The sequence below is a fragment of the Chiloscyllium punctatum genome, chromosome 44 (assembly GCF_047496795.1).
Source record: "Chiloscyllium punctatum isolate Juve2018m chromosome 44, sChiPun1.3, whole genome shotgun sequence".
Classification (NCBI taxonomy): Eukaryota; Metazoa; Chordata; class Chondrichthyes; order Orectolobiformes; family Hemiscylliidae; genus Chiloscyllium; species Chiloscyllium punctatum.
Genome location: NC_092782.1, coordinates 16,028,060 through 16,055,984, shown reverse-complemented (window position 1 = coordinate 16,055,984; position 27,925 = coordinate 16,028,060). Strand labels below are relative to the sequence as shown.

Below are 27,925 nucleotides of genomic sequence, written 5' to 3'. Positions count from 1 at the left end.
TCGGCCCAACAGGTCCACACCGACCCGCCGAAGCGTAACCCACCCAGACCCATTCTCCTACATTTACCCCTTCACCTAACACTACGGGCAATTTAGCATGGTCAATTCACCTAACCTGCACATTTTTGGATTGTGGGAGGAAACCAGAGCACCCGGAGGAAACCCACACAGACACAGGGAGAATGTGCAAACTACAGACAGAGTGGAGGTGTTCCACAAAGAGTTCCCACGTGGTGGTGATGTAAGTTTTAACATTGTTTTGCACATAAGGATTTGAACCTTTGCATTAATTGAAATTTGCTGTTTTAATTCACCGGGAGCTGGATGTCAGCACTACAAGGGCTCCGAGGGTGTTGCCTGGGGCTCGGTGAGAATTCTCTCACTTCTGAACCACAAAGTTGTGGGTTCGCATCTCACTTTAGCTGCCAATTCTTCACAGTATCGAGGGAGGCATCCCTTGCTGGGTGCCTGAGGTCTCAGACAAACAAAGGCATCGAGATACGAGGAGCAAGTCCCTTTACCACAAGGACTAGGAGCGGGAGTAGGCCATCATTCCCGCTCCACCATTCCAGAGGATCATGGCTGATCTTTTTGTGGCCTCAGCTCCACTTACCCGCCCTGTCACCGTCGCCTTTAATTCCTTTACTGTTCAAAACGTTATCTATCTTAGCTTTAAAAACATTCAATGAGGAAACCTCAACCACTTCACTGAGCAGGGAATTCCACAGATTCACAACCCACTGGGTGAAGAAGTTCCATCTCAGTTCAGACCTAGATTTGCTCCCCTTAATTCTGAGGCTACGCCCTCTTGTCCCAGTTTCACCTGCCAGTGGAAGCATCCTATCTACTTCTATCTTATCTCTTCCCTTCATAATTGTCCGTGTTTCTATAAGATCGCCTCCCCCCAACCCCAATTCTTCGAAATTCCATTGACTACAATCCCAGTCTTCTCAGCCTCTCCTCATAAGCCAATCCCTTCAACTCTGGAACCTGGCGTTTACTTAACCACTCTGTATGATCATGGCTGATTATCCAACTCCGTTCCCCGCTTTTCCCCCGTACTCTTTGATCCCTTTAGCCCGAACAACTCTATCTACCTCTTTGAAAACTTCAAACAACAGCCACTTTAGGTTGGGGATTTGAAGAAAGGCCATGTGGAAGAGTAAATAGAATAGAATCCCTCCAGTGTGGAAACAGGCCCTTCAGCCCAACAAGTCCACACCAACCCCCCCAAAGAGTAACCCACCCAGACTCATTCCCCAACCTATATTTACCTCTGACTAACACACCTAACCTACGCATCCCTAAACACTACGGGCAATTCAGCATGGCCAATTCACCTAACCTACACATCTTTGGACTGTGGGAGGAAACCAGAGCACCCGGAGGAAACCCACACAGACACTGGGAGAATGTGCAAACTCCACACAGAGAGTCGCCTGAGGCGGGAATTGAACCCAGGCCCCTGGAGTTGTGAGGCAGTGGTGCTAATTGCTGAACCACCATGCCACCCCTGGTGAAAATAAAGAAGTTCCTCTGGGTCCATCCCTTAACTGGTATTGCTGAGACACATCAACTAGTCTATTATTAGATTGCTCTTTGCAGAAGATGCTCTGATTTGCCATATTTCCCTTTTTTTTTGTAAGAGCTGAAACGGTTCAAAATAAAACCATTGTAGAGCCCCGTGATGTGAGTGACCCAGGTTGTTGTTTTTGTGTGTGTGTGTGTGTTGGTGGTGTGTTTTATGTATAAATGAGTATGGGTATTACCCATGAATGGTCAGTTCTGTTTTGTCCGTCACCTAACGTTGTTTCTAATTGTTCAGTTGGTTCTGGCAGCTGCATATATGGTGTTGAACTTGGAGAGAAAAACCAGGAAGCACTGAGTTAGCAAGTTTCAGACTGAGTATCCTGTTGCAACACTCTTCTTGACATGTCGTGTTGTGAGGTGCTTATGACGAGTGTGAGTGAGCAGTGTTCAACAGAACCTGCTGAAGAAGCTCAGCAGGTCTGGCAGCATCTATGGAGAGAGAAGCAGAGTTCGTGTTCTGAAGGGGAATCTCATCAGACCCGAAGCGTTAACTCTGTTTCTCTCTGCGGATGCTGCCAGGCCTGTCGAGTTTCTCTGCGTTTACTCCAGCTCTCCATTTTTGTTTTTAATTAAGAAGTCTTAAGCAACCACCTAGCAGCTCACTGGTCAGAAGGGCTCCGAGGAGCACCTTAAGAGTTTGAGAATGCGAGAAGTTTAGGGAGAGATCTCCAGACTTTGGGACAGAGGCAGCTGAAGGTGCAGCATCTGCCTGTGGAAGGGACAAAGCTAGAGAGGGCAGAGTTCGGGTAGTGCAGGCACCTCAGAGATGTGGGCCGAAGGAGAGGATGGAGCTGGGATGAAGAGGGGCCGTGGAGGGATTTGAAAGCAAGGTTGAAAATGGCAGCATCAAGGCATTGTCTGCTGTATCTGTTATGCACCTCTTATTGCCCCTTGAGTGTTGAGGAGCTGCCTTCATGATTGGCTGCAGCCAATATGATGTTGACCCGGCCGCAGGGCTGTTAGTAAGGCCCTGCCTGAGTTGTCATCCAGGGACAATGAGGGAACACCAAGGTATTTCCAAGAAATCATGGGGTGAAACTTGTTCCTTCACATCGTGGACGACACGTGATCGAGAAGAGAGGCTCTGAACTGACTTTGATTTTGATTTGCTTTATAGTGGTTAGCACTGCTGCCTCACAGCGCCAGGGACCCGGGTTCGATTCCAGCCTCAAGCGACTGTGCAAACTCCACACAAACATTCTCCCTGTGTCTATGTGGGTTTCCTCCAGGTGCTCCAGTTTTCTCCCACAGACCAAAGATGAGCGGGTCAGGTGAATTGGCCAGGCTAAATTGCCCATAGTGTTCAGGGATGTGTAGGTTAGGTACATTACTCAGGGGCAATGTAGAGTAGCAGGGTAAGGGACTGGATCTGGGTGAGTTAATCTTCAGAGGGTCCATGTGGACTTGTTGGGCCGAAGGGCCTGTTTCCACACTGTAGGGAATCTATGATTCTGTGAGAACAGAGAGAATACAATGTCAGAGCTGCAGAGAAGGTGCACAGAGTGAGAGATCGGCATTAAATTTAACGTTTGAGAGGGTCATTCAGAAGTCTAATAACTGTGGGGAAGAAGCTGTTGGTACGCGTGTTTAAGCATTTGTATCTTCTGCCTGACAGAAGAGGTTGACGAGAGTACAGCTTGGCTGGCAGGGGTTTCTGATGTTGGCTGCCTTCCCGAGGCAGTGAGAACTGTATATAGAGTCAATGGGTGGAAGCCTGGCCAGGGGGAACTGGAGGCTAGCAAGTGGCAGTGACCCCATTTTATCTGCCTTTCTGGGTGGTAGAGGTCATTGGGTTTGGAAGGTGCAGTCTAAAGACGGCTTGGTGAACTCCAGCAGTGTGTCTTGAAGACGGTAGACATTGCTGGAGGAAGCAGATGGAATCACTTGGCAAAAATAGTCTCAACAACAAATCAGTGGAGGCATGAAAAGAAATGTAGAAATATAGATTAACAGCATGAAAAGACTAGAGATTCATTAACAGATGCATGAAATTCTGGAACTCCCTCCCTAAGGGCATAGTGGGTCTACCTGCAGCACGTGGACTATAGCGGTTAGAGAAGGCAGCTCACCACCAACCACCTCAAGGGCACCTGGGGGCGAGCGGTAAATGCTGGCCCAGCCAGCGATGCCCACATCCCACAAGTGAATAAGAGAAAAAAATACACACCACTTTTTTTTTATATACCTGGGCATTGAATCGTTTCTGAGGATGTATTTATCCTGTTTGTGTTATTCAGAGTTACCTGGACTGTCAGTATCTGACTGTATGTATAGAGCATTTAAACACCATTCTGTAGTGTCACTGTGTGCAGTGTCATGGAGATGTAGAATGTGATTCTGTACAGTCAGATCCCTTCTCTTGGCTGATGGAAGCGTGTCATTTGTGGAGGAGAGTTCTAGCTGTGACCACCTTTTGTGTGTAAAGGTAGTCTACAGCCAATTCTCCTTCCAAGTCCAAATACATTGGTGAAAACAGTCATTCTCCACCCCCCGCCCCCAATAGCAGAAGCGGTAATGCAAAGGTCAGAACAAACAGTCTTACTGCAAATTCAACCCAAATTCTGGGTCAGATATGTGGATGATACCTTTGTAATGATTAAAAACACAGAAATAGAGAACACACACCAGATCATCAACGCCACACTCACAGGAATCCGATTCACTAGAGAGGAAGAAAAGGACAACCAACTCCCATTCCTAGACGTGATGGTACAGAGAACACCGAACGGAGAATTCGCCACAAAGGTTCACAGGAAAGCCACACACACAGACCAAGTCCTGAACTACAAAACAACCACCCCAACACACACAAAAGAAGTTGAATCAAGACACTATTCAAAAGGGCTACAACACATTGCAGTACACCAGAACTACAAAAAGAGGAAGAAGAACACCTATACAATGTATTCGCCAAAAATGGATACCCGCACAATTTCATCAACAGATGCCGAAGGGAAAGACAACGGAACGAGGACATGCCACAACCCAAAGGACTAGCCACACTACCATACATCAGGAGCATTTCCGAACTGACAGCCAGACTACTGCAACTACTAGGACTCATAACAGCACACAAACCAACAGTCACGCTCAGACAACAACTCACCAGGACGAAGGACCCGATACCCAACATGAGCAAAACCAATGTAGTGTACAAAATCCCATGCAAGGACTGCACAAAACACTACATCGGACAAACAGGAAGACAGTTAACGATCCGTATACACGAACACCAACTAGCCACGAAACGACATGACCAGCTATCCTTAGTAGCCACACACACAGATGACAAGCAACATGAGTTCGACTGGGACAACACTACTATTATAGGACAAGCCAAACAGAGAACAGCCAGGGAATTCCTAGAGCTATGGCACTCATCCACAGATTCAATGAATAAGCACATCGACCTGGACCCAATATACCGGCCACTACAGCGGACAGCTGGAACTGACAACCAGAAGCGGCAGAGACAAGCCACTATAAATGCCGGAGGAAACATCGCAGAAGCGCTTCACAGGAGGCTCCCAAGCACTGAGGATGTCACCTAGACAGGGGACGAAACATCTGCAACACAAATTCCCAGCTCGGCAAACAGAACCAAAACAAAGACTTTCCTCCTCAACCTCTCCCCTCCCCCTGAGGCATGGTGACCCTCCGGTTAAACCAGTACAAGTCACCTCTCTCTAATGCAACAGTGGGTCTGTGGCGACTTGACCTTTATTGTAAATATAGCGTGTAAATTGTTGCTCAAAGGTGCTGCAGTATTGGTAAGATTAAAAGTGCAGAATTGAACTAGGGTTGCCTCCGTTAAATCAGGAAATGATGTGCATGGAGGTGGATAATGCATCTTTATTTTCAGGTGTTCAAATGTTAAAAAGAAAGGAACAAACCCACGGGACGTTTGTTCTTTATAACTGCTTCACAAATCACAGAGAGTAGGAATGCCCTGTCTTTGAGTTTGTAACGCACCGTGATTTTTATTCTTGTTTACCCCCAGACTGCCTGTTCAAGGTGTGCCCCATGAACAGGTACTCAGCGCAGAAACAGTTCTGGAAAGCAAAGCAGTCGAAACAAGGCAATACCGAAGCTGCACTGCTGGGCAAGTTGCAGGTACCCCATTGCACTGAAGGATACATGTGTGTGCTTTTATTTCCTGTTCTCCTGCCCTGTTCAATTAGGTTTCCATTTCTGGGACCTGAGAAATGAGTTGTTGACCAGTGGGGAGCGCACATCAGATTCAGAATGGTGACTGTTTGTTTGAGGGACAGGCTGATAGTCATACAGTATGAAAACAGATCCTTCGGTCCAACCAGTCCATGCTGAATATATTCCCAAACAAAACTAGTCTGACCTGCTTAGCCCATAGCCCTCCAAAACATTCCTATTCACCTACTTAGCCAAATGTCGTTTAATCATTGTAATTGTGTTCATATCCACTATTTCCTTAGGGAGTTCATTACACAGAGGGTGATTGGTGTGTGAAAAAAAAAATTGCCCCTCATTCCTCTCACCTTAAAATGTACCCCTTAGTCTTGAAATCCTCCAACATAGGGAAAAGACACCCACCATTCACCCTATCTATACCCCTCATGATTTTATAAACATGTATAAGGTCACCTTGCAACCTCCTAGGCTGGGGTATTTTTCACTGGAGCCTACCTGGCCTGTCTTTATAACTCAAACCTTCCATATCTGGCAACATCCTGGTAAATCTAATGTCCTAGAAATGTGCAGCATGGAAACAGACCCTACGGCAAACTTTATCCATGCTGATCAGATATCCTACATGAATCTAGTTCTATTTGCCAGCATTTGGCCCATATCCCTCTAAACCCTTCCTATTCATATACTATTCCAGATGGCAAATTATATTTGTCATTGTATCAGCCCCCACCACTTCCTCTGGCAGCTCATTCCATGCACCATAAGACATAGGAGTGGAAGTAAAGCCATTTGGCCCATCATTTAATCATGGCTGATGGCCATTTCAACTCCACTTACCTGCAGTCTCCCCGAAGCCCTTAATTCCTTGTGACATCAAGAATTTATCAATCTCTGCCACCCTCTGTGTGAAAACGTTGCCCCTCAGGTCCCTTTTAAATCTTGCCCCCCTCACCTAACACCTATGCCCTTTGGAGCCCCCTACCCTGGGGAAAAGACCTTGACTATTCACCCTATCCATACCCCTCATGATCTTTATAAACGTTTTTAAGGTCACCCCTCAGCTTTGAACAGTCTAGGCAAAACCGCCCCAGTCTATTCAGCCTCTCCTTTTTGCTCAAACCCTCCAATCTGCCAACAGCCTTGTAAATCTTTTCTGAACCCTTTCAAGTTTCACAGCATCTTTCCTATAACAAGGAGACTAGAATTGAATGCAATATTCCAAAAGTGGCCTCACCAATGACATATACAGCTGCAACGTGACCCCCCCAATTCCTATACTCAATGCACGGTCCAATAAAGGAAAGCATACCAAATGCAGCCTTCACTATCCTATCTACCTTTGACTCCACTTTCAAGGAGCTAAGAACCTGAGCTCCCAGGTCTCTTTGTTCAGCAACACTCCCCAGGACCTTCCCATTAAGTGTATAAGTCCTGCCCTGATTTGTCTTTCCAAAATGCAGCACCTCACATTTATCTAAATTAAACTCCATCTGCCACTCCTCAGCCCCTTGGCCCATCTGGTCAAGATCCCATTGTACTCTGAGGTAACCTTCTTTGCTGTCCACTACACCTCCGATTTTGATGTCGTCTGCAAATTCACTAACTATACTTCCTATGTTCACATCAATATCATTTATATAAGAGAGGTTTTGGAGGAGAATGAGGAGGTGAACTGTCAAAGGTAGTTGAAGGAAGTTGTAGAAGCAAAAGTCCTCTTTGGCACAGCCTTCTAGGATGTCATGTGTGATTTCTTATAGAACTGCTCGGAGGGAGTTCTGCAACAAAATGAGCCCTAATTTGGGAGTGGCAGCACATTGAGGGAGTTTGGAGGGGAGAGGGGGATTGGTGATGGGATTCACAGATGTTGGGGGTCTAGGAAGGGATGTTGGGTGGTCACCATGCTAATGGCAATGAGGTTGAAGAGAGCAGGATATGGTTTCATGGACAAGGTGAGCTCACAGAAAGGGTGTGAGGACAGAAAGTAGGAATAGAGCTGAGCTTAGGAGTTGGGTGACAGGAGCCTTGAGAGAATTATGGCCAGGTTGCCTCATGCGAGGGAGGGAATGTTGTGGGGGAAGCAGATTGAGCAAATTATGGTGAAGAGAGGGCCAATTATGAGACAGCTGGAATGGTGCAAGTGTGATTGTAACTGAACAGAGGAGAGATTTTGCTGGGTGGAGACTGAAAGTAGGGTTTGGACAGGGAAATACGATGCACATGGGGAAAGATGCAAGGAAGTGATCACAGATGGTCTGGGCTCTGATACTGTAGCAGTAGTTAAAAATTGCACAACACCAGGTCATAGTCCAACAGGTTTGTTTGGAAGTACTAGCTTTTGGAGCGCTGCACCTTCATCAAGTAGCTGTCCTGATGAAGCTACCTAATGAAGGAGCAGTGCTCTGAAGGCTAGTACTTCCAAATAAACCTGTTGGACTATAACCTGGTGTGTGATTTTTAACTCTGTCCACCCCAGTCCAACACCGGCACCTCCCCACTGATCAATAGTGAGAGCACAGGGGGTGGTTGTGAATATGCCCGGGAATTTTTCATAGGAGCAGAGCTGAAGAAAAGATATGACAGTAATGATATTGTGGAGCGGGAGGGAGAGAGAGGAGAAAGAGAGAGCGAGAGCGCGCATCGAGACGGCTTGAAATCATGGAGCACACAAAGCCATTTTGTGCAGTTGCTGAAGGAGAAAAGCAGTGAAGGTGTCTCTGTGGGAAAATGGAGATGGAGTTTGGCGGAAAGTGTAAGGAACAAGTTGGTGTTTACGTGGGTGCTGAATGGGTCAGGCAAAGGTGAGATGTTCCAAGATGTAGATAATGCTTGAGAAGGAAGGGGAAAGACTAAGGTGTAGTCCAGGAGAAGAAAGAGCAGGAACTCTTTCTTGGTCTGATGATGGTGTAAGTTGTTGTATATGTCTAAAGTATGCTATTGGGAAGCAGTGAAATTATCTGAACGCACCCCTTGAAATGATTTAGTTGCAACTTGATCATTTAACCTGGATACATCTTTGAAAAGCAAAATTCCAGGACTGAGGGGGAAGAGCCAGGAGTGATCTGAAATCTAGTACAGGAACTAACATGAAGGTGGTGGGCTGAAGGGTCTCTCCGTTCCTGTGCTGAGTGTTCTTTGTGATGTGAAGGTCGTTTGAAACAGCTTGAATTTGTTTTCCAGCAAGCAGCAGAACTGGAGCAGAAACAGAATGAGATTGAGAACAGGAAACTGCTGGGGGAGGTGGTGAAGTACAGTAATGTCATTCAGGTGAGTTACCTCTTCCTTGCTCGCTCCGTGGGTTCCTCAGCATAATGACTTCCATTGGGTAATATCCTGCAAGAGCTAGGTATAGACTGGATATTCCAGTGATGAATGGCTCGTTATCTGATTCATAGACACCAACCTGTCAGTGATGAGCGAAGAGATTGAGGGGAGGGGTTGCTGCATAAGAGATGGGGCAAAGTTAGTGGAATAATGGATGTACACGCAAGTAGTCTGTCTTTGCATTAAAGAAACGGTTCACTATTTGATGTCTTTGTGTCATCTTGACTGCAGTTACTGCACATTAAAAGCAACAAGTACCTCACAGTCAACAAGAGGTTACCAGCCCTCCTGGAGAAAAACGCAATGCGGGTCTCCTTGGACATTTCTGGCAATGAGGGCTCCTGGTTCTACATTCAGCCTTTTTGGAAGCTGAGGAGCGAGGGTGACAATGTAAGTCTGACTAAGTACATAAAACGCCGCACAACACTCAACTGCACTGACCACTCTCCTGTCTTTAACCGAGAGTGGAGCTGCGCATTTCTGATCGGGATTTCGGAATCTGGCCCCTCAAATGGTGGGGGTGGGGAAGTCACAGAGCCCTTTGTATCGTCGTCCACAAAGCCTCCCCTCACTAACACACTGAAACACTTGGGGACATTTCAGTAGGTGTGTTAGTGAGTGAAGTGTGGGTGAAGTAATTGAGTAGAGTTGGCAGGCTGTGTGGATGGTGACTTCGGATGAGGGTTTTGGGTGGGGTTGGGAGGGTCAGACGCTGGAGAGTTTGGGAGGTGAGGATCGCTTCTATAGACAACGAGGAGTTGGAGCAGGATTAAATCTGTCCTTTATTTATTGAGTAACTCTAGGGAAATAAGTAAGATCAATGGTCCCCAAGAAACACTTGTACAGGATTGAGGAGGCCAGGCATTTACAAACTGGAACTTACTGGGAACTCCTATGGGGTTGGTGCATTTGGAGAGATCCCAATGTTTATCTTGAACCACCTTTAACTTCTCACCCATCTGGAGGCTGGGAGATTTGGCTGTGAAGTTATGTCCATGCCCGATGTTGTTCCTCACCCTGGAATTCAGTGCTGGGAACACGAGAAACTGAAATCGGCCATTCCACCCCTCAAACCACTCCTTACCCAGGATTCATTTTAGATCGTGGCTGATTTGTACCTTGTTCCCTTTCCCCTCATCCAACAGCAATGCCTTGGTCATTTTATTTCTCCGGTTCTGGTACGGCAAATTTTTATTGCCATGAGATTTAGAATCGAACATGTGGTGTGGGGCTGGAGTCACCTGTTATCTGTGTCAGCCAGTAAAGGCAGTGGTAGCATCCCTTGCAAGGCATGATCGACCGGTTTGGACTGCTGCTGGCAATGGGACAATTTAGCGTTCCAGAGTTCACGATGCTCCTGGATTCATGGACTCCCATTTGTACAGTTTTCTGTGGCTGCTAGTGAACTCGTGATCTCCTGGTTGTTCACCACTCAGTTCCAGAGCCCCCCTCATTGAGGTACCTGCCACAGAGAGCTCACTAATCGGTACAGACTGACGGTGTGCTTTCTCACTCGACCTTCTCCTTTTAAAGTGAGCACTCCAGATATTGTCACTCGGAGCGAGAAGCTGTTCTTGGATCTGTTGGCAACCACTCAGTGGTTGTGGTATTTAAAAAGGAGTCAGTGCCAGGGACTGACCGCCCCCTCCGGAGTCAGTGCCAGGGACTGACCGCCCCCTCCTGAAACCGTGTTGTTCTTTGGGACTGGTTACTGAGGGTTCCCGTCTGAAGTGCCAGCCTTACTCAGCTGGTTTAGTTGCACTGGCCCAACACTGACTGAAGTGGCAGTCCTGTGAGTCAGCCTTAATGGGCACTGGCTGACTCAGAGTTCAACAAACAGAATTGGGCTGCTTGGACCCATGCAACTGATTTGAAGGAACGTATTGACCTCTCTGGGACATGAGAATGTAGGAACCTGATGATTTTATTTACAGTTTTTATCCTTCTGGAGAACATGTCATGAACATGTAATTGACTGATTTACGTTCCTTGTATCAGTATTGATAAAATGAGTCCCATGGTAGCTCTGTGTTTTAAAAATTGCCTTCTTTGAAGGCTAGGGATTGAGACTGGTCTATTATCGTTGTTCAGAATAGTTCCCATTGTTGTCCTCAGACAGACGTAGATTTGTGATGTGTTGTTGTTTGGCTCTGCACTGGACTATCTCTTCTGTGGAAGCACACGGGGAGTCATGGTCAGGTGCTTGGGGAGAGCAACATTTGAGGGGGTTGGGGTCAATATCCAGTGGAGGTGCATGTTTGGGGAGAGGAGTGAGAGGAAGGTGAGAGATGGGGGGGTGATCTAATATGGTGGAACAGGAGCACAGCAGTGGAGGAGGAGTATGGTGAAATGGGAGGGATGGCTAAGGGAGAAGTGTGGGACAGTTGGCGTGGGAGTGGTTTTGACTGCTCGACATGGAGGGGGGGGGGGATTCAGCAATAATTTTCGTAGAGTGGGGGGAAAGGGTTCATGACATGTTCTTCAGAATAATTTTAAAAAAACTGCAAATAAATTCATCATGTTCCCACATTCTAGTAGAAAGGAGACTAGGGTCAGAGTAGGTGGACAAAAGATTACTGAATGTGGAGGAACGTGGAGAGGGCTCACTGAAGTGTGGACTGGCTGGAGGAACTGGATATGAGGAGAGGCGAGGCTGCCTGAAATATTGGTGAGTGCCGGTGGGGGGGAGGAAGAGGTACAGAGAAAATAATTTGGGGGCGGTGGGAGGATAAGATTTGGGAGAAACCTGGTTTTGTCTGAGGTATTTCCATTGGATTTCCATTAAGTCTGAAGTGGCTCTATCACAGAAGAATGTTTTAGGAATGGGGGGAATGTAGAAAGTTGGTATTGGGTGGGATTATGGTGGGGGAGTTATTAAGGTGGGAAGGGATTACAGTAGATGGGAGGGGTCTTGGAATTAGCTTTTGGAAGGTTATGATTCAGCGAGAAGGTCAGGATTGGGATGGGTGGGGATTCCAGGGTTGGAATAGGTGGAGGGTCAGATTTGGGATGGTAAGAAGGTGTGAAGATGGAGTCCAGATGAGAATTGGAGAGACCCAATGAAGTCAGAAGGTGTGGACTGATGAGATTCAAAGTAGTTTACGTTTCACTTTGGCCTGTTGTTAAAACTTGATCGCCTTCCTAACCCACACCATCAGGGCTACAGGCTGACTTAAATGTTTCGATATTTCTGAGCAACTCTCAATAACTAGGTCCTGTGCTGCAAAACATTTATTTGAAGACGACTATTTTGATGAGTAACGTGCATGTGAAATGTTGACATTGAAAATGCTCTTCACAGCACCTCCTCGGTGGTGTAACTGGTATTGCAGTTAGACATTGGAATAAATGGAGTGAATTCAAATGTTGAACAACAACGATGGTCAGATTGGGACCAAAGATTGACCTGTGATATTATTGTTATGCCACTGATCCTCCTGTGTATTCATTGCAACAGTAAAACTTGTGACTGAACAATAATGAAAAAGATTGAAGATCACCTGCTTCCCTTTTCTTCTGTTCTGTAGGTGGTAGTGGGCGATAAAGTGGTCTTAAATCCAGTCAACGCTGGACAGCCACTACACGCTAGTAATCAGGAGTTACTGGATAACCCTGGCTGTAAGGAGGTAGGTCAACCCGAGCTGACTGTTAGTGAATTGCTGGCGATCAGTTGACTGAGCTAACCAGAGCGTTTCTGTTTAAACACCAGGTGAACGCAGTGAATTGTAACACAAGCTGGAAGATTGCTCTGTTCATGAAACACAGCGATTATCGGGATGATGTTCTTAAAGGGGTCAGTGACTGTCTTCATTTCTAGCTCCCTTTAGCGGTCAACCTGTGTTAGTTTCGGTTTTCTGGTGTGGATGGGCCTGTGATGTAACCTGTTTGCTGCCGTGAATCTGCAGGGTGACGTGGTGAGGCTTTTCCACGCGGAACAGGAGAAGTTCCTCACCTGTGATGAGTACAAGAAACAGCAGCACATCTTCCTGAGGACCACACTGAGACAGTCAGCCACCTCCGCCACCAGCTCCAAAGCACTGTGGGAGATTGAGGTAAAACCTGTAGCTTCAATTGCCATCGTACATCGATATATCATTGGGAATTTACATTACCTCTGCCTTTTTTTGGGGTGGGAGGCCTGAAAGACTAGAGAATGCTTCTCTGGAGATCTGCTAAAGCATAGAATCCCTATGGTGTGGAAGCAAGCCATTTGGTCCATCAAGTCCATGCCAACCCTCTGTAGAGCATCCTACTCAGACACCCCCTGCCCCCTCCAATATGGTTAATCCACCTGGCCTGAACACCCCTGCACACAATGGGGCAATTTCACGAGGCCCATCCACCTAACCTGTGAGTTTCCTCCGAGTGTTCCAGTTTTCCCTCACAATCCAAAGATGTGCAGGTTAGATGAACTGGCCATGCTAAATTGTCCATAGTGTTCAGGGATGTATAGGTTAGGTGCATTAGCCAGGGGTAAATGTAGGGTCAGAGGGTCAGTATGACTTGGGCTGAACGGCTTGTTTCCACATTGTTAGGATTCTATGATTCTAATCTACAAGATGCACAGCTACAACTCACCAAAGATCCTTAAACAGTACCTTCCATAGCCTTGACCTCTACTGTCTAGAAGCACAAAGAGCAGTAGGGACTTGAGAATATTGCCATGTACAAGTATCCCTCCAAACCACACATGCACATTCTCTCCCCCCCCCCCCCCCAAAAAAATCCCAATGTATGAAAAACATACAACCTAGGCCAATTGGCCCCTAGAGTCTGCTTCCCCATTCAATAAAATCATGTCTAATGCGGGTATGTTCTGACTTCCCATCTACCCTGATAACCTTTGATCCCCTCCCCAGCAACAATTCATCAGTCTTTTACAACGGAGGTGAGGAGAGTGATGAATCTATGGAATTCACTGCCACAGAAGGCTGTGGAGGCCTGGTCATTGAGTATATTCAACACTGAGATAGATAGGTTCTTGTTTGCCAAGGGTTATGGGAGAATTGGGTTGAGAAACCTATCAGCCTTGATTGAATGGTAGGGTAGACTCAATGGGCTGAATGGCCTCACTTCTGCTCCTATGTCTTATGGTCTTCCAGACCTCGGCCTTAAAAAAAAATAAAATTCTGTGGCCTGACTCTGCCAGCTTCTGATACAGAGCATTCTAAAGTTCTACAGCTTTCTGAGGTGAAAAATATTCTCTTCCTCTCCAGTTCTTAAAGGGTTACCCTAATATTTTTTTTGAAAAGATTACCCTCCAACTCTGGAGGTGGGACTTGGAAATATATTGCGGTTCCTTCAGTGTTGCTGAGTCAAAGTCCGAGAACTCCATCCCTAGTTGCCCTTGTGAAGGTGGTGGATGAGCTGCTCCTTTGATCCACTGCAGTCTACCATTGACCACCAACACCGTTGGGGAATAAATTCCAGGAGTTTGACCCAGTGACAGTGGAGGAGCAGGTGATTATATTTCCCAGTCAGGATGGTGAGTGCCTTGGAGGGGAACATGCAGATGGTGATGTTCCCATGTATCTGCTGCCCTGGAAGTAAAGACTGCGTTAAAATGGAGACACAGCCACTTGAAGAGAAATCAGTGACCAACCTACTGCCTGTCCTTTGGTGGTAGATCAGCGATATATTTAAGAACCTTTTAATGTTTTACCCACCCTTTTGAGTGTAATTGCCCTGCCCACCCCCCAGCCCAGTATGAGCCTCACAGACTACCATTAACAATATAAAAATTTAGGTTTAAAATTCATTACAAAGGAAAAGAAAAATCATAAGCAGCATTTTTCTGTTCTTATTGGAACAGGAGCAACATTTTCTTCATATTTTGTGGTGGGTGTATTCCCGACGCTTTTGCTCTCACGCGTGAGCGTAGCTGATGAGACTAATTACTAAATCATGCTCAAAGTTCAATGGTTATCTTCATGACTTCCATTTCCCCATTGTTTACAGTGAGAGCGTTCCTGTTATTGACTTGGTTGCTGTCTCCTTTACAGGTGGTGCATCATGACCCATGTCGAAGTGGAGCTGGGCACTGGAACAGCCTGTTCAGGTTCAAGCATCTAGCGACAGGGAATTACTTGGCTGCTGAGGTAGGATCAGCATACAGTAAAGTACATCAGTAAACGACCGGCTCAGCACTGACACAGAGTGGTTAAGCACAGTAGATGCGCCATTCATTTTACTGTGAGCACTTGCATCTAGAAAGGTCAGACTGCATCTTGAACACACTCTATCACCCGTCAGCTTTTTCACTTACACAAAGCCAGAAAGTGTTGGTCTGTGGAGAGAGAAGCAGAATTAATGGCTCGAGTCTACTGACTCTTTTATTTCACTTTTGACTTTTAGTTGGACCTGATGTCTGAGGGAATACTGAAGAAGAATCAATGATGGCGTTGAACCATTAACTTTCCTTCTCTCTCCACAGATGCTGCCAGACCTGTTGAGTTTCTCCCAGTGTCTTCTGTTTTTAATTATTTCTGTCGAGCTCATGTGCATGTCCTGACACATAAGGAGTATTCCGAATCAGACGGTGTGGCGCTGGAAAAGCACAGCAAGTCAGGCAGCATCCGAGGAGGAGGAGAATCGACGTTTCGGGCATTAGCCTTTCATCAGGAATGTTGGGGTGAAGGGGACTGAGAGATAAATGGGAGGGGGGTGGAGCTGGGGCTGGGGTTGAGGTTGGAGGTAGCTGGGAAGGCGATAGGTAGATGAAAGTGGGGGGAAGGTGTTGGTTATAGGTCAGAGTGGAGGGTGGAGCAGATAGGTGGGAAGGAAGATGGACAGGTCAAGAGGGTGGTGCTGAGTTGGAGGGTTGAATCTGGGATAAGGTGGGGGAGGGGAGATTTGGGAACTGGTGAAATCCACATTGATGCCGTGTGGTCGGAGGGTCCCAAGGTGGAAGAGGAGGCGTTCTTCCTCCAGGCCTCGGGTGGTTAGGGTTTGGCAGTAGAGGAGACCCAGGACTTGCATGTCCTTGTCGGAGTGGGAGGGGGAGTTGAAGTGTTCAGCCACAGGCTGTTGGGGTTGTTTAGTGCGTGAATCCCGGAGATGTTCTCTGAAACATTCTGCAAGTTGGCGTCTTGTCTCCCCAGTGTAGAGAGCAATGGACACAGTAGATGAGGAGCATTCAGCAGTCAAACGTCTTTAAATATGTCCTGTTTATCTGCTCTGTGTCTGGTCTCATAATCCATATCTGAACTATTTGAAAAGTCAAATCCTTGGCTAGGGTTTTCCCTGTGAGTGGGTCAGAAGGCTGTGGGAAACAGCAGCTTGCTGTGATTTTCTGCCAATGATTTGCAAGGATGTTACCAAGACTAGAGGGTTTGAGTTATAAGGAGAGGGTGGACGGCTGGGACCATTTCTCCTTGGAGCGTAGGAGGCTCATGAGTGACCTTATCGAGGTTTATCAAAACATGAGGGACACAAATAGGGTGAATAGCCAAGGTCTTTTCCCCTGGGTAGTGGGGGATGGGGGAGGGGGGGGGTGGTCCAAAACCAGGGAGTATAGGTTTAAAGTGAGAGGGGAAAGATTTAAAAAGGATCTGAGGGGTAGCCTTTTCACATAGAAGGTGGTGCATGTATGGAATGAGCTGCCAGAGGAAATGGTGGAGGCTGGTACAATTACAGGATTTAAAAGGCATCTGGATGGGTATATGACTAGGAAAAGGTTTAAAGGGATATGGGCAAATGAAAGTAGTTCAGTTTGGGAGACCTGGTCGGTTTGGATGAGATGGACCGAAGGGTCAGTTTCCGTGCTGTATGACTATTACTGTGTATGACACACACCCACAGACACACACACACATGCTCACCTACACACTGACACGGGATTGGCGATGAAAGATGTAGACATGTTGTGAGAAACAGAACTCACTCACAAATCGATCAGCCTGAGACAAAGCCTTGGAAACCAGAACAATTTTATTACAGTCTTGCAAGAACTGGACGCTTCTGTAATCAAGCAGAAATGCGCGCGAAAACAATACATTAAAGCATTCTTATTCAGTTTACAAGTTGCGGAATCATGCCTCCCTTTTCCCATCCTATCATAAGCCGGTTACCTCACGTGTTAGTTATTTTCTTATCTGGCCATCCTGCTGTCCTTGTATGTCTGCATTCTTTGTTCCTTGTTTGTTACAGCTTGTTCTTTTATCCAGTTTCTCTTATCATACTATAAGTTTTATTGTGAAATGAAAATTATTTCCTAGCTTAAAACTATTTTCTTTGAGACCCTCTATATTCATTAAAGTCTTAGCCTTAAGTATGCTACATGCTACAAGAATTCTGCGACTGTTTGTTCCCCTTCCCCTCCCCTGCCCCCCCCCCCACACTACACCCCCTCACCCATCTGCAAACACAACATTTCTAATCTCCCACAATTCCCTCTTTTTCTTTTCCTCTAACTGTTGTTTTTGCACGTATTAAATCTCCTTTAAGTCATTTTCTTATGTTCTGCCCTCTTACGCCTTTTGGCGATGAGGTTCACAATCTCACATTTTACATTTGTGTTGTTCATCCCTCAAACTCTAGAAGCATTCTCTGACTTTCTCTTTTTACAATCACCTGCTGATTGTAAAAGCATCCGATGATGTACTTGGGTTCCTTCCCCAAGGGATGTCATCAGTCGGCTCATTACCCATTTTAGGTAATTGAACCCTACCACCAGACCCACTTATATCAATAATCCATAGATAGCCAGATTGACTAACCACCTTCCCCAACCAGTCAATCCCCAATTCCCCCATTCCCATCCTTTTTCATTCTGGTACCGATTACCGGCTTCCCTTATCTTGGTGATTTTGTCTCGCACATGTTTGGAGATATCAGTAATGTTAGAGGAGACCTCAGGTATGTACGTACAACATTCCTCTCCAATTAGTGCACAGGTACCACCCTTCTCTGCCAGAATATAATCCAGAGCCATCCTGTTCTGAAGGGTCGTTAACCGAGTGGCAATCATTTTGGTCGTTATGGCTGCTACTTGGGATTGGGTTTCGGCCAACACATCAGCAGTATTTTTGGCCAACTCCAGGGAAGCCGCCAACTTTTGTATTTCTACTCCTGCTCGAGCGGTCCCATACATAGGTATCAAAGCCCAAAGGAGGCGTTCTCCTTCGGTTACTTTCCGGGTTACTCACCTTCCTCCCTGTTTATTCCGAGGTATTTTTGGGGCTCTCTTTAACAGCCTCAAGTGTGGAATTATATAGGGGAGGTATCAGCAGCCACTCCAACCTTTCTGGCTTTGAGGCAGTGTTTGATCAACATCATAACATGCGTGCATTCCTATACATCCAGTCACGTGAATGTATTTCTCCCCAGGAATAAATGGATAGACCTTCAGGCCGCATACCCAATATGTTCCGTTTAATATTTGGGGAATGGTTGTGGCAGTGGCTTGGCTGGTGTAGACACAAGATGAATTTCCTAATCGGAAGGGTGTGGTATCATTCTGATTACGGAAACAAGTGGTATTTACTGCTCCTTTTGGGGCGGAATCTCTAAGGCCATCGATAGCAGCCAGAGTTTTCGGGGCTGGTCGAGGGAGCCACCCCACAAAGTTATAATTACCTCTGTCAGATCTCCATTTTGTATTGTTTGAGCCCGAGTCAAATTGTTGTATGTCATACACTTCTCTTTTGGTAAGTGGTATCACCGTGAGAGGAATTCCAGATTCCCCATGATGTGCGATCTCCGCCCCTTTAGTTTAGCATAATTCTGACATAAAGCGGTAAAATGGTTTTGCCCAACCCCCCCCCCCCCCCCCCCCCCCCCCGGCAGCTAGCGCCAGTATTACCGTGACAATATAAAGCTGACCACTCATTTCAGCTCACAACACTATCTGTCTATTCCCTAGCCCTTTAAGTACCAGGGAGGAGTGAGTCCAAGCAACACTTAGAATTGTTTTGGGATGCAGTTTTTTTAACCAATACTTAATAGTCTCTTATCTCAGTCCATTCTTTTTGCTCAGCTTGACTTTCAGAGGGTTGTCTGTAGGATGACCTTGCCACTCTGCTGGAGGGGAAGGAGCGTCCACGGGGCCCTCAACAGGGGTGTGATGACTCCACCCTTTTTCAGCTGTTCAGACGGCTGTTTCAGTAGTCAGGAGGGTTAGGAATGGTCCCCCTCAGCTTGGGTGCAGTTTGGTATCTTTCCAGGTCTTTATCAGGACCCAATCACCTGGTCGTATCCGATGTACGGCGAGCTCAAGTGGAGGTATCTGGGTCAACAGACCCTTCTTCCTAAGGACAGACAAAGAAGAGCCGAGCGCCACAATATAGTTCTTTAAAAACTTATCATTGAACTCTACAGTTGGTAATTCCCCTCTTCCACCCAAGAAAGGTAACCCAAACATCATCTCATAAGGAGAGAGGCCTATATCACGTCTAGGTGCAATCCTAGTGCGTAGCAACGCGATAGGTAAACATTTTGTCCATGGTGATCGAGTCTCTAGGACTAGCTTAGACAATTGTTTCTTCAAGGTTTGATTCATTCGTTCCACCCGTCCAGAGGAAGGCAGGTGTCAAGGAGTGTGGAATTCCCAAGAGATCTCTAATCCCGCCATTACTTCTTGTAGGATCTTAGAGGCAAAATGGCTACCTTGGTCTGAATCTATACTTTCCACCACTCCATATCGAGGAATTATATGTTCTAAATGAGTTTTCACTACTCCCTTCGAGGTATCTGAGGACGTTGGAAATACCTCCACCCACCCAGTTAGGTGATCCATTAGGACTAATAAGTGTTTTTGTTTCCCTACTAGGGGTAATTCTGTGTAATCTACCTGTATTTTCTTTAAAAGGTCTTACCCCAGGGTTTCTTCCACCTCTTGCACCCCCCCCCCTTGTTACTTTCTTATTAATCTTGTGGCAAGTCGGACATCCTGCGCATACCTGCTTGGCTAATGTGTACATCCCTTTACATCCGTACTTCCTTAACACACATAGCTTGGGAGCCCCAGTGACTGCCTTGGTGCAAGGTGGTTAGGATGTTTCTCATGACTGGTTTACTTAATAACTCCCTTCCATCCGGGAGGATCCATCTTCCTTGGGTTGTCTCAGCCATCGTTACAGTTACTGCACTTTCCTCCACCCCAATTTTTAAGCCCAGCAATGTAATCAAATCCCTACCTAATAGATTATTTCCAGGAATATATAGTAATTGTCCTATCATTTCCTCATCATTTCTTCTAATTAGGGTTGGTTCAAAAATAGGCTCCAAGAATTCTTCGCCTTTTACTCCGGAAACTTAAAGATACTCCTTAGTCAATTTAACGCCGGTAGGTCTAAAACTTAGAGATGACCGTGCTGCTCCTGTGTCCACCAAAAACACTGCCTCCTCCCCTTCAGGTCTCACCTTTAAATTTATCAAGGGTTCCCGGTGGGTCTCAGGAGGAAGGAACCCGTGACTCCCATAATCTTCTAAAGTCATTAGGGAAACGGCTTCCCTTTCTCGTGCTAATTCCAGGCATTCCCGTTTAAAATGCCCCACTTTCCCACAATGGTAACACTGTGCCTGTTGCCTCGTTTCCCGGGTATCTGACCCTTGTCTTTCATGTCCTCTCCTATCCTTCCTGTTATTCCCTGATCCCATTCTCCTTTTTGTTATTTCTTCTACTGCCGCCACTATCATTTTGTCTTTCTGTTTCTGCTTCTCGTCTTCCCTTTTCACATACACTTTCTGTGCCTCACATAACAGTTCTTCCATCTGTCTTTCACTCCATCCATCTAATTTCTGTAATTCCTTTTGTATGTCCGGCCATAATTTAGTTACAAACTGGACCTTTAAGAGTCCCTCTGTTATTGGATTATCGGGATCCATTCCCGAATACTTCCTTGTGGCCTCCTTGAGTCTTTTAAGAAATGCAGAAGGGGTTTCATCCTTCTCTTGTCGTACTTCAAAGGCCTTAACAAAGTTTTTGTGATCTTGGTGCCGCCTCTTTAATTCCTAATATTCCCATTTCTCATAGATCTCGCATTGACTCCCTATCGTCTCTGTCATTATTTTCCCAATGAGGGTCAACATTTGGGAATTTCTGTTCTGCTGGAGCCCCTTCTTCCCCAACTTGGTGCTTCTTTTCCCATTCCTGTAAAGCCGCTCTCCTAATCGTACCTCGTTCTTCCCCTGAAAATAACGTTCCTAAAATTGCCATCAGTTCTCCCCAGGTTTATAAATGAGGCCCTAGGAATTGCTCTAATTGTTCGGCTAGTCCAACCGGATCCTCTATTAAACTTCTCATTTCCTTTTTAAAGACCCTAACTTCACTGCTAGTTAAGGGAGCGTTTACATATCCGATTGTACCTTCCCCACTCGGAACCTCTCGTAAGGGACATAATTTTATATTTTCCATTATCTCCGCCCCTCCTTTACGTGTGGTGGCTCGAGTGATTCTGAGCCCCCTAGATTCTGCATCTTTTAGTTCAGACAACGTTCCCCTTTCTGTGTCTGGACTCTGTTCTACTTCGGGAGCTGTAGGCTCGTTCCGGGGAGTAGTATATGGGGGGGCAGCAAACACGTTAAGGGATCCCATTGTGGGTTCCCTTTCTTCATTTTTTTTTTTCTGATTCCTCTGTATTCATGGGACATAATTTTACTCCCGCACTCCCTATCCAACAAGCCGCATATTCTGACTCTTCTTGACTGTATGTTTCTTTCTAATTGACGTATATATTAAGATCGTGACACAGCCAATCCTCATCGGACCCATATTTGGGCCAAAAAAAAAAATACCAGGCACCTTAATACTTTCTCTAGTCCACACGAAACAAAAATAGTTTATCATTGTCGCCTTATCTTTCTCCCGAGTCCGGGAGTTGTGTTCCCAATTACCCAACGTTCTCCCCAAAGGACTATCGGGTGAAATATATACCCCTTTAACGTTATTTACAGATCGATCGTTACCCAGGCAACTCCCCGTGCCTCCCATTGTTGCTAATTTAATTAATCTTAACGAGGTCCGGTGTCACCCCTTTCCACACCCCTTTCAGGGTCCTGACTAGACACCTTACTCATTTGATTAATCTGACCAACTATATGCTTTTTGAGACTTCACTTGTTCTCCATAAATCACTTTTATGTCAGGATAAAAGAGATTAGTTAGAAACTGATAGTAAGGCAGTCATGACCTGTAAAAAGAACAGGAGTTAACATTTTATTTCATCATCTGTAAAATCCTTAACCTTAAAAGAAATCATGTTAAAATTTCCATGGTGGAAATCAAATTCAAAACAGCCCCGGATCTCAAGCTCCAGGAAACAAAGCACAAACATTCAATCACCAACAAACAAATGTGCATTCAAACCGAATCACAAAGGGTTAAACTTTCTACTAGCTGTACACCTCTTTTTCTCTCTCTCTCTCTTTCTCACACACACAGACACCCTGTCTCACAGACAGAGCTTCCCGCAACGACTCTAGCTTTTGAATATTTTTCTGGACGTCTGGCCATAAGTTAGTTACGAAGTGCACCCTCAGTAGCCCTTCAGCTACTAGCCCTTCTGACAGGGCTGTTTTCCATGGACATATGCTTTATTTTATACATCGCCAATTCCCCGTACTTTCGTACGCCCGACCATCAAGGCAATGCTTAAAGGTCTCTTTTTTTTCTTACCTTGGTCTGTGCACAGAGTTACCTGTTCATTTTGGTGCGCCCCGTCCCACGGCAATTCCTGCAGCAAATACTGCTGTCCCCCAGTCGCCCAAATTTATCCTTTAAGACCTTTCCCTACCCGGATCTTGTGCACAAGAGTTGCCCGACTGAACCCGCCGTGTCTGCCCGCCATGTTTCCAGGGTCTCCCAGTCCGGATCGTACTCTCCCAAACCGCGAACGACAAGTAAGGGAGTCAGAGATCACTGAAATCAGTGAGGTGCACCTCCCCCCGTCATCCTAAGAGTGTCGAGCGGTCGGAGTTTTGGATCCCGGACGAGCCCCCAATTGTGAGAAACAGAACTCACTCACAAATCAATCAGCCTGAGACAAAGCCTTGGAAACAAGAACAATTTATTACAATCTTGCAAGAACTGGACGCTTGTATAATCAAGCAGAAATGCGCGTGAGAACAGAACATGTAAGCAATCTTATTTATTTACAAGTTGCGGAATCACGCCTCCCTTTTCCCATCCTATCATAAGCCGATTACCTCACTTGTTAGTTATTTTCTTATCTGGCCATCCTGCTGTCCTTGTATGTCTGCATTCTTTGTTCCTTGTTTGTTACAGCTTGTTCTTTTATCCAGTTTCTCCTCTCATACTATAAGCTTTATTGTGAAATGAAAATTATTTCCTAGCTTAAAACTATTTTCTTTAAAAGACCCTCTATATTCATTAAAGTCTTAGCCTTAGGTATGCTACATGCTACATGCTACAAGAATTCCGCGACCGTTTGTATAATGATCCCCTTCCCCTCCCCCCCACTACACCCCCTCACCCATCTGCAAAAACAACATTTCTAATTTCCCACAATGTGAGTTCAGAGGCAGGTCCCGAGCTGCTTACTCCTAGCTAGCGTCTTGGATATTGCTATTCTGAGTCATGCAAGTGTGTGGTCAGTATACCATCGCATTGCTTAGGCCTCTTGTGGTAGTGTCCACACCTCTGACCCAGAAGACTTGGGCTCAAGTCCTGCCAGGTGTGGGCATAACGCGTTTAAACGGGTTGATTAAACTAATGGGATTTTGGAGGGTGGAATGAGTCAGTCACTGCATGGTGCCCAGAGTCTCACTCTTCTCACAGTTTGCTGTAAATAGCTTTGCTCCAGTTCTGTCCTGGTCGATAGTTATCTGCGAGATGTTGATAGTGACAGGTTGTGGTTGAACCTTGTACAGTCATCGATGGCACATCTGTTAATGTGCTATACCTGCTCAAACATGGTCTCCCTTATTAATTGCATTTAACTATACGCAGGCAGAAGGATGTTGTGGCACAGTGATAGTGTCCTCGCTCTGTGGCAGAAGGTCAAGGTTCAAATCCTGCCTGTCCTGGAGGTGTATGTGTCCTAGTCTGTCTGAACACTGGTTGATGTTGTTTTTTGTGTGTGTGGAGGTTGTGAACTGGGCTTTCCACTTGAGCTGACTGAAAGGTACACTCACTGAAACTGGGGTTGAGCGTATTTGAGTTTGGAAGTTTTTGTGTGTCACGGTTATGCTCTGGAAGTAAATGTAAAACTCTGTAAAAATCAGCTCTAGTTATATCCTTTGCAATTTCTTGACGACAGTACTGCTTTGCATGCTAATGTAACCTCCTGAGCGTCCTGGAATCACCAATGAACAGCTCTGGCCCAGATTCTTTTGACAGTGGGAAAGGAGCTGATTGGTCGAGCTCTGTGCTGTGGATAGCTCCAGGGTTAATGTTGATAATCAACTACTGACCACTGCAGCCATCTTGGGTCCAGGTTTGACTGTGGGCAGAAGAGCTCCTTGATGAAGGGAGCTCAGCGCTACCTTCTCTGGGGTTACTAGGGATGGGCTGCTTGTCGCCCACACCCTGTGAACTAACAACAGCGGGGGAAAAGCCTTCGCTCTGAAAGGATGTGGATCAATGATAATCTTATTCTTTGGGCTCAATCCACATCTCATTTGTTTTGTTACAGTGTCATCATTGAATTGAGCTCATCAAAGGAACGAGCATGTATATTTGTATCTAAACTGAGTCTCTATTATATTTACATTTGCAGATGTTCTTCAACATGTGTCGAATATGTTTCAAAGTCCAATAATAGTTTTTTCTCTGTGGCTCATATACTGTTGAGATGTATCGCATCAGCTAATTTGTATACAGGTAGATTCCATAAACCACAGTCAGGCTGACCAGATTATGTCTCTTGACAATGGTGGTTGAGGGAAGGTGTGTTTTCCTCTTTGAATTAATCATGGATTAATTAAAACCAATAAGGTAGGTTAAACCAGCCCCTCAAAACCGCATCACCTCTGCCAATATGGCACTCCCTTGGTGCAGTCCCTATATGTTCATCTACTTCCTGTTTGGTGTCCAATAGTACAGTCCCTTTAACACTAAAGCAAGTAATAACCAGGCTGATGTGTGCTCTGATAAAACATTAATATTAATCATTGAAAGTATTCTATCACCTTTTATATCACCTGAGGAAGGGTCACTTGATCTGAAACATTAACTCTGATTTCCCACTGCAGATGTTGCCAGACCTACTGACCTTTTCCAGCAACTTACGTTATTTTTTTCACTTTTAATTGTGTTATAACATCCTAGTTATAGTATAGCAAAGTGCACCCACAAAATACTGAGGAACCGTCACAGAATGGATGTTTTTTTTGATATAGTTTTGATTTGATTTGATATTACTTATGCACTATCGCCACGGTTTCAATATTGGGAGCAAATTAGCTCTGAGCTTTCTTTTTCAGCTTCTAGAGGCTCATGGGAAACATCAATTCTGGTTAGCCACATTACAGGAAGAATGTGGAGGCTTTGGAGAAGGTGCAGTAAAGGTTTATCCAAGATACTGCTTGGATTCAAGGGTATGAACTATAAGGAGAGGCTAGAAAAACTCAGGTTGTTTTCTTCAGACACTGAGGGGAGACTTGATAGAAAGTTTATAAAATAATGAAATGCGTAGCTCAGGTTGATGGTCAGGATCTTTCTCCCCAGAGTTGAAATGCCTAATACTAGGGGGCATGTATTTAAGGTGAGTAGGGGGAAAGTTCAAAGGAGATGTGAGGGGCAATTCTTTTAACACAGTGTGTGGTAGGAGTCTGGAACACACTGCCAAGGGTGGTGATGGAGGCAGATATGATAGGGACATTTAAGGGACTTTTAGGTAAGCACATGAATATGCAAGGAAGGAAGGATGTAGACCAAGGACAGGCAGAAGGGACTCAGTTACCTTGGCATTACATTCAGCAGAGCATTGTGGGCCGTTCCTGTGCTACATTGTTCTGTTCTTTGTTCTGTGTTTTGTGTTGTATTGTTATCAGACCTTGGGGTTTTCACTGTAAACTTCTGCCTCCCTGCCTCCTTTCCCCCCCACCCCGAGCTGGGAGAAAGTTTGTTCCCCATTGTCTTGTGCTGTCACCTAGCTTTATAGGTCTGATTCTTCGTTTTTAGGTGAATCCGGACTATCAGCACGATCAACTAGAGTCCAAGGGAGTGGTAAGTAAGTGTTTTTGTCTAATGTTGTTGGGGGGCGTGTGCGCGTGTGTGTGTGGGCCTGAGCTGTTTGAAGAAGGGGAGACCCCGTGCCCCGCATTCAGTCCCCACTCCGTTCAGTTGGTGATCATTTCCAGGGGCTAGATGGTGGAGCTCCCCCACCCCTTTAGTGCCGAGCGGGAATAGCTGCAAACCCTGCTGAAATCCCTCTCACTCGCAGAGGGGTGGTGTGCAGGATACCTCGTGAATTGTATGATTGCAGGAATTTTCTACTTTTCCATGTGGATGAATTTCCACTGTTAATTGACAGCCAGTTGGTATTTACGAGAAGAATAATGAGGGATGTTGGAAGATTGTGATTAGCCTGCAAGTAGAATTACAGTATCCTTTTTAGATATGTAGGCTGTTAAAAACAAAGCATTACACAGTAATAACTGTCTACACCTTTATGCTTAGTAATGCATCACTTGCTAACTTCCTACTGCTTACTCGCTGCCTGTATCACTTGTACCCTCTCTCCTTTCTCCCTGTCAGTGTATCTCTACCTGTCCAGCCCTTGTTTTGCTGCACCCTCACTTTGAGCTTGAGGGGGGAGGGTGGTGAGAGTGAGGAAGGAGTGAGGATACAAGTGGAGCTGGTCGGGGGAGATGTGATGAGCAGGAGACCAGGGAAGTGGAACTGAGGAATGAAGCATGTTGGTACCTGAGGATGAGGTACTGGAGATAATTGACTTGGATCCTCCCCCCCCCCCCCCCCACACCCCATCCCATTCCCCCCACTTCTTTGCAACTTTGTCACGCCCCACAACCCTTCATGATTGACTCAGGTCTCTCTCTCTCTCCCCCCTTCTCCACCCAAAGTCTTCCTCCATTCCAACAGCACCATTTCCTCTCCTTGTCAAAGGCCCTAAACTCTGCAGTTCCCTGCCTTTTTATCCAAATGTTTAGTCAGTTATTCAATGTCTGTTTCTTTCATGTGGTGTCAAAGGTTTGTCTGATCTTTGTGACGTACTGTACAAGCCCGGAGTTACTGTTGTGGTTGAATGCCTAGAGTGTACAGATAAGGCCCACAGCCCCTGAATCCCAGAACTAAGGTAGTCTCAAGCTGATATTGAGGCAGCAGTGTTTTCAGATCCCTTTCGTGCAGTAATCAGATCTACCCCTGTGAATGAGGTGCACGTGCTACAGTGCAGCAGACAAGTAGAGAGCCACTTTCTGCCGTGATCGGACCTCTCTGAGGGATTTGAAATAGATGATCAGCAAGAATGTGAACGGCACTATTTAAATGCAAGTTTACCTCTTGCTTGTTTCTTACCATGACCAATCTCAACACCACAACTGATTGATCTTCTCATTGTTGTTCGAGGGAATCTTGCAGCTTGCAAATGGTTCCCATGGTGATTACATTTACCTGCATACCTGCAATCTCTGCACTTCAGATGTACCATTGGGATGTGAAGCACTCTGGGAAACGTGGTGAGGTGGTGTGGAGTCACTTGTCCCTCCTGGTCGCTAAAGTTCACGGTGAAGCTATTTCCCTGTCGGTGACAGGACTCTCCAGGTTTCTGGAAGGGGTTGATGTTGTGTGCTCCTGTGTTTGTGTCCTGCTCACTGAGGCTGTTGGAGTAGCTGAACAGCCTGCCTTTTAGTTAGCCTTTGATAGAACCTTTCAAACTATTCCTCAGTTAGAACCTGTTGTGGCTAGATGATAAACTGATGCTGC

At 45.9% G+C, this 27,925-nt stretch overlaps 1 protein-coding gene across 2 annotated transcripts in view; it reads left to right on the top strand.

The window, feature by feature from the left end:
* The window catches only part of itpr2 (inositol 1,4,5-trisphosphate receptor, type 2), a 265,818-nt gene that overhangs the window by 69,677 nt on the left and 168,216 nt on the right, over positions 1-27,925 (top strand). The window contains exons 3-10 of one of the 2 annotated variants that reach the window (XM_072562331.1): positions 5,591-5,703; positions 8,935-9,021; positions 9,310-9,468; positions 12,606-12,704; positions 12,788-12,871; positions 12,984-13,130; positions 15,081-15,176; positions 26,162-26,206. In XM_072562331.1, the coding sequence (XP_072418432.1) occupies positions 5,591-5,703; positions 8,935-9,021; positions 9,310-9,468; positions 12,606-12,704; positions 12,788-12,871; positions 12,984-13,130; positions 15,081-15,176; positions 26,162-26,206 (830 nt within the window). The remainder of the gene's footprint in view (positions 1-5,590; positions 5,704-8,934; positions 9,022-9,309; positions 9,469-12,605; positions 12,705-12,787; positions 12,872-12,983; positions 13,131-15,080; positions 15,177-26,161; positions 26,207-27,925) is intronic. The other variant, XM_072562332.1, reaches the window with a different exon arrangement.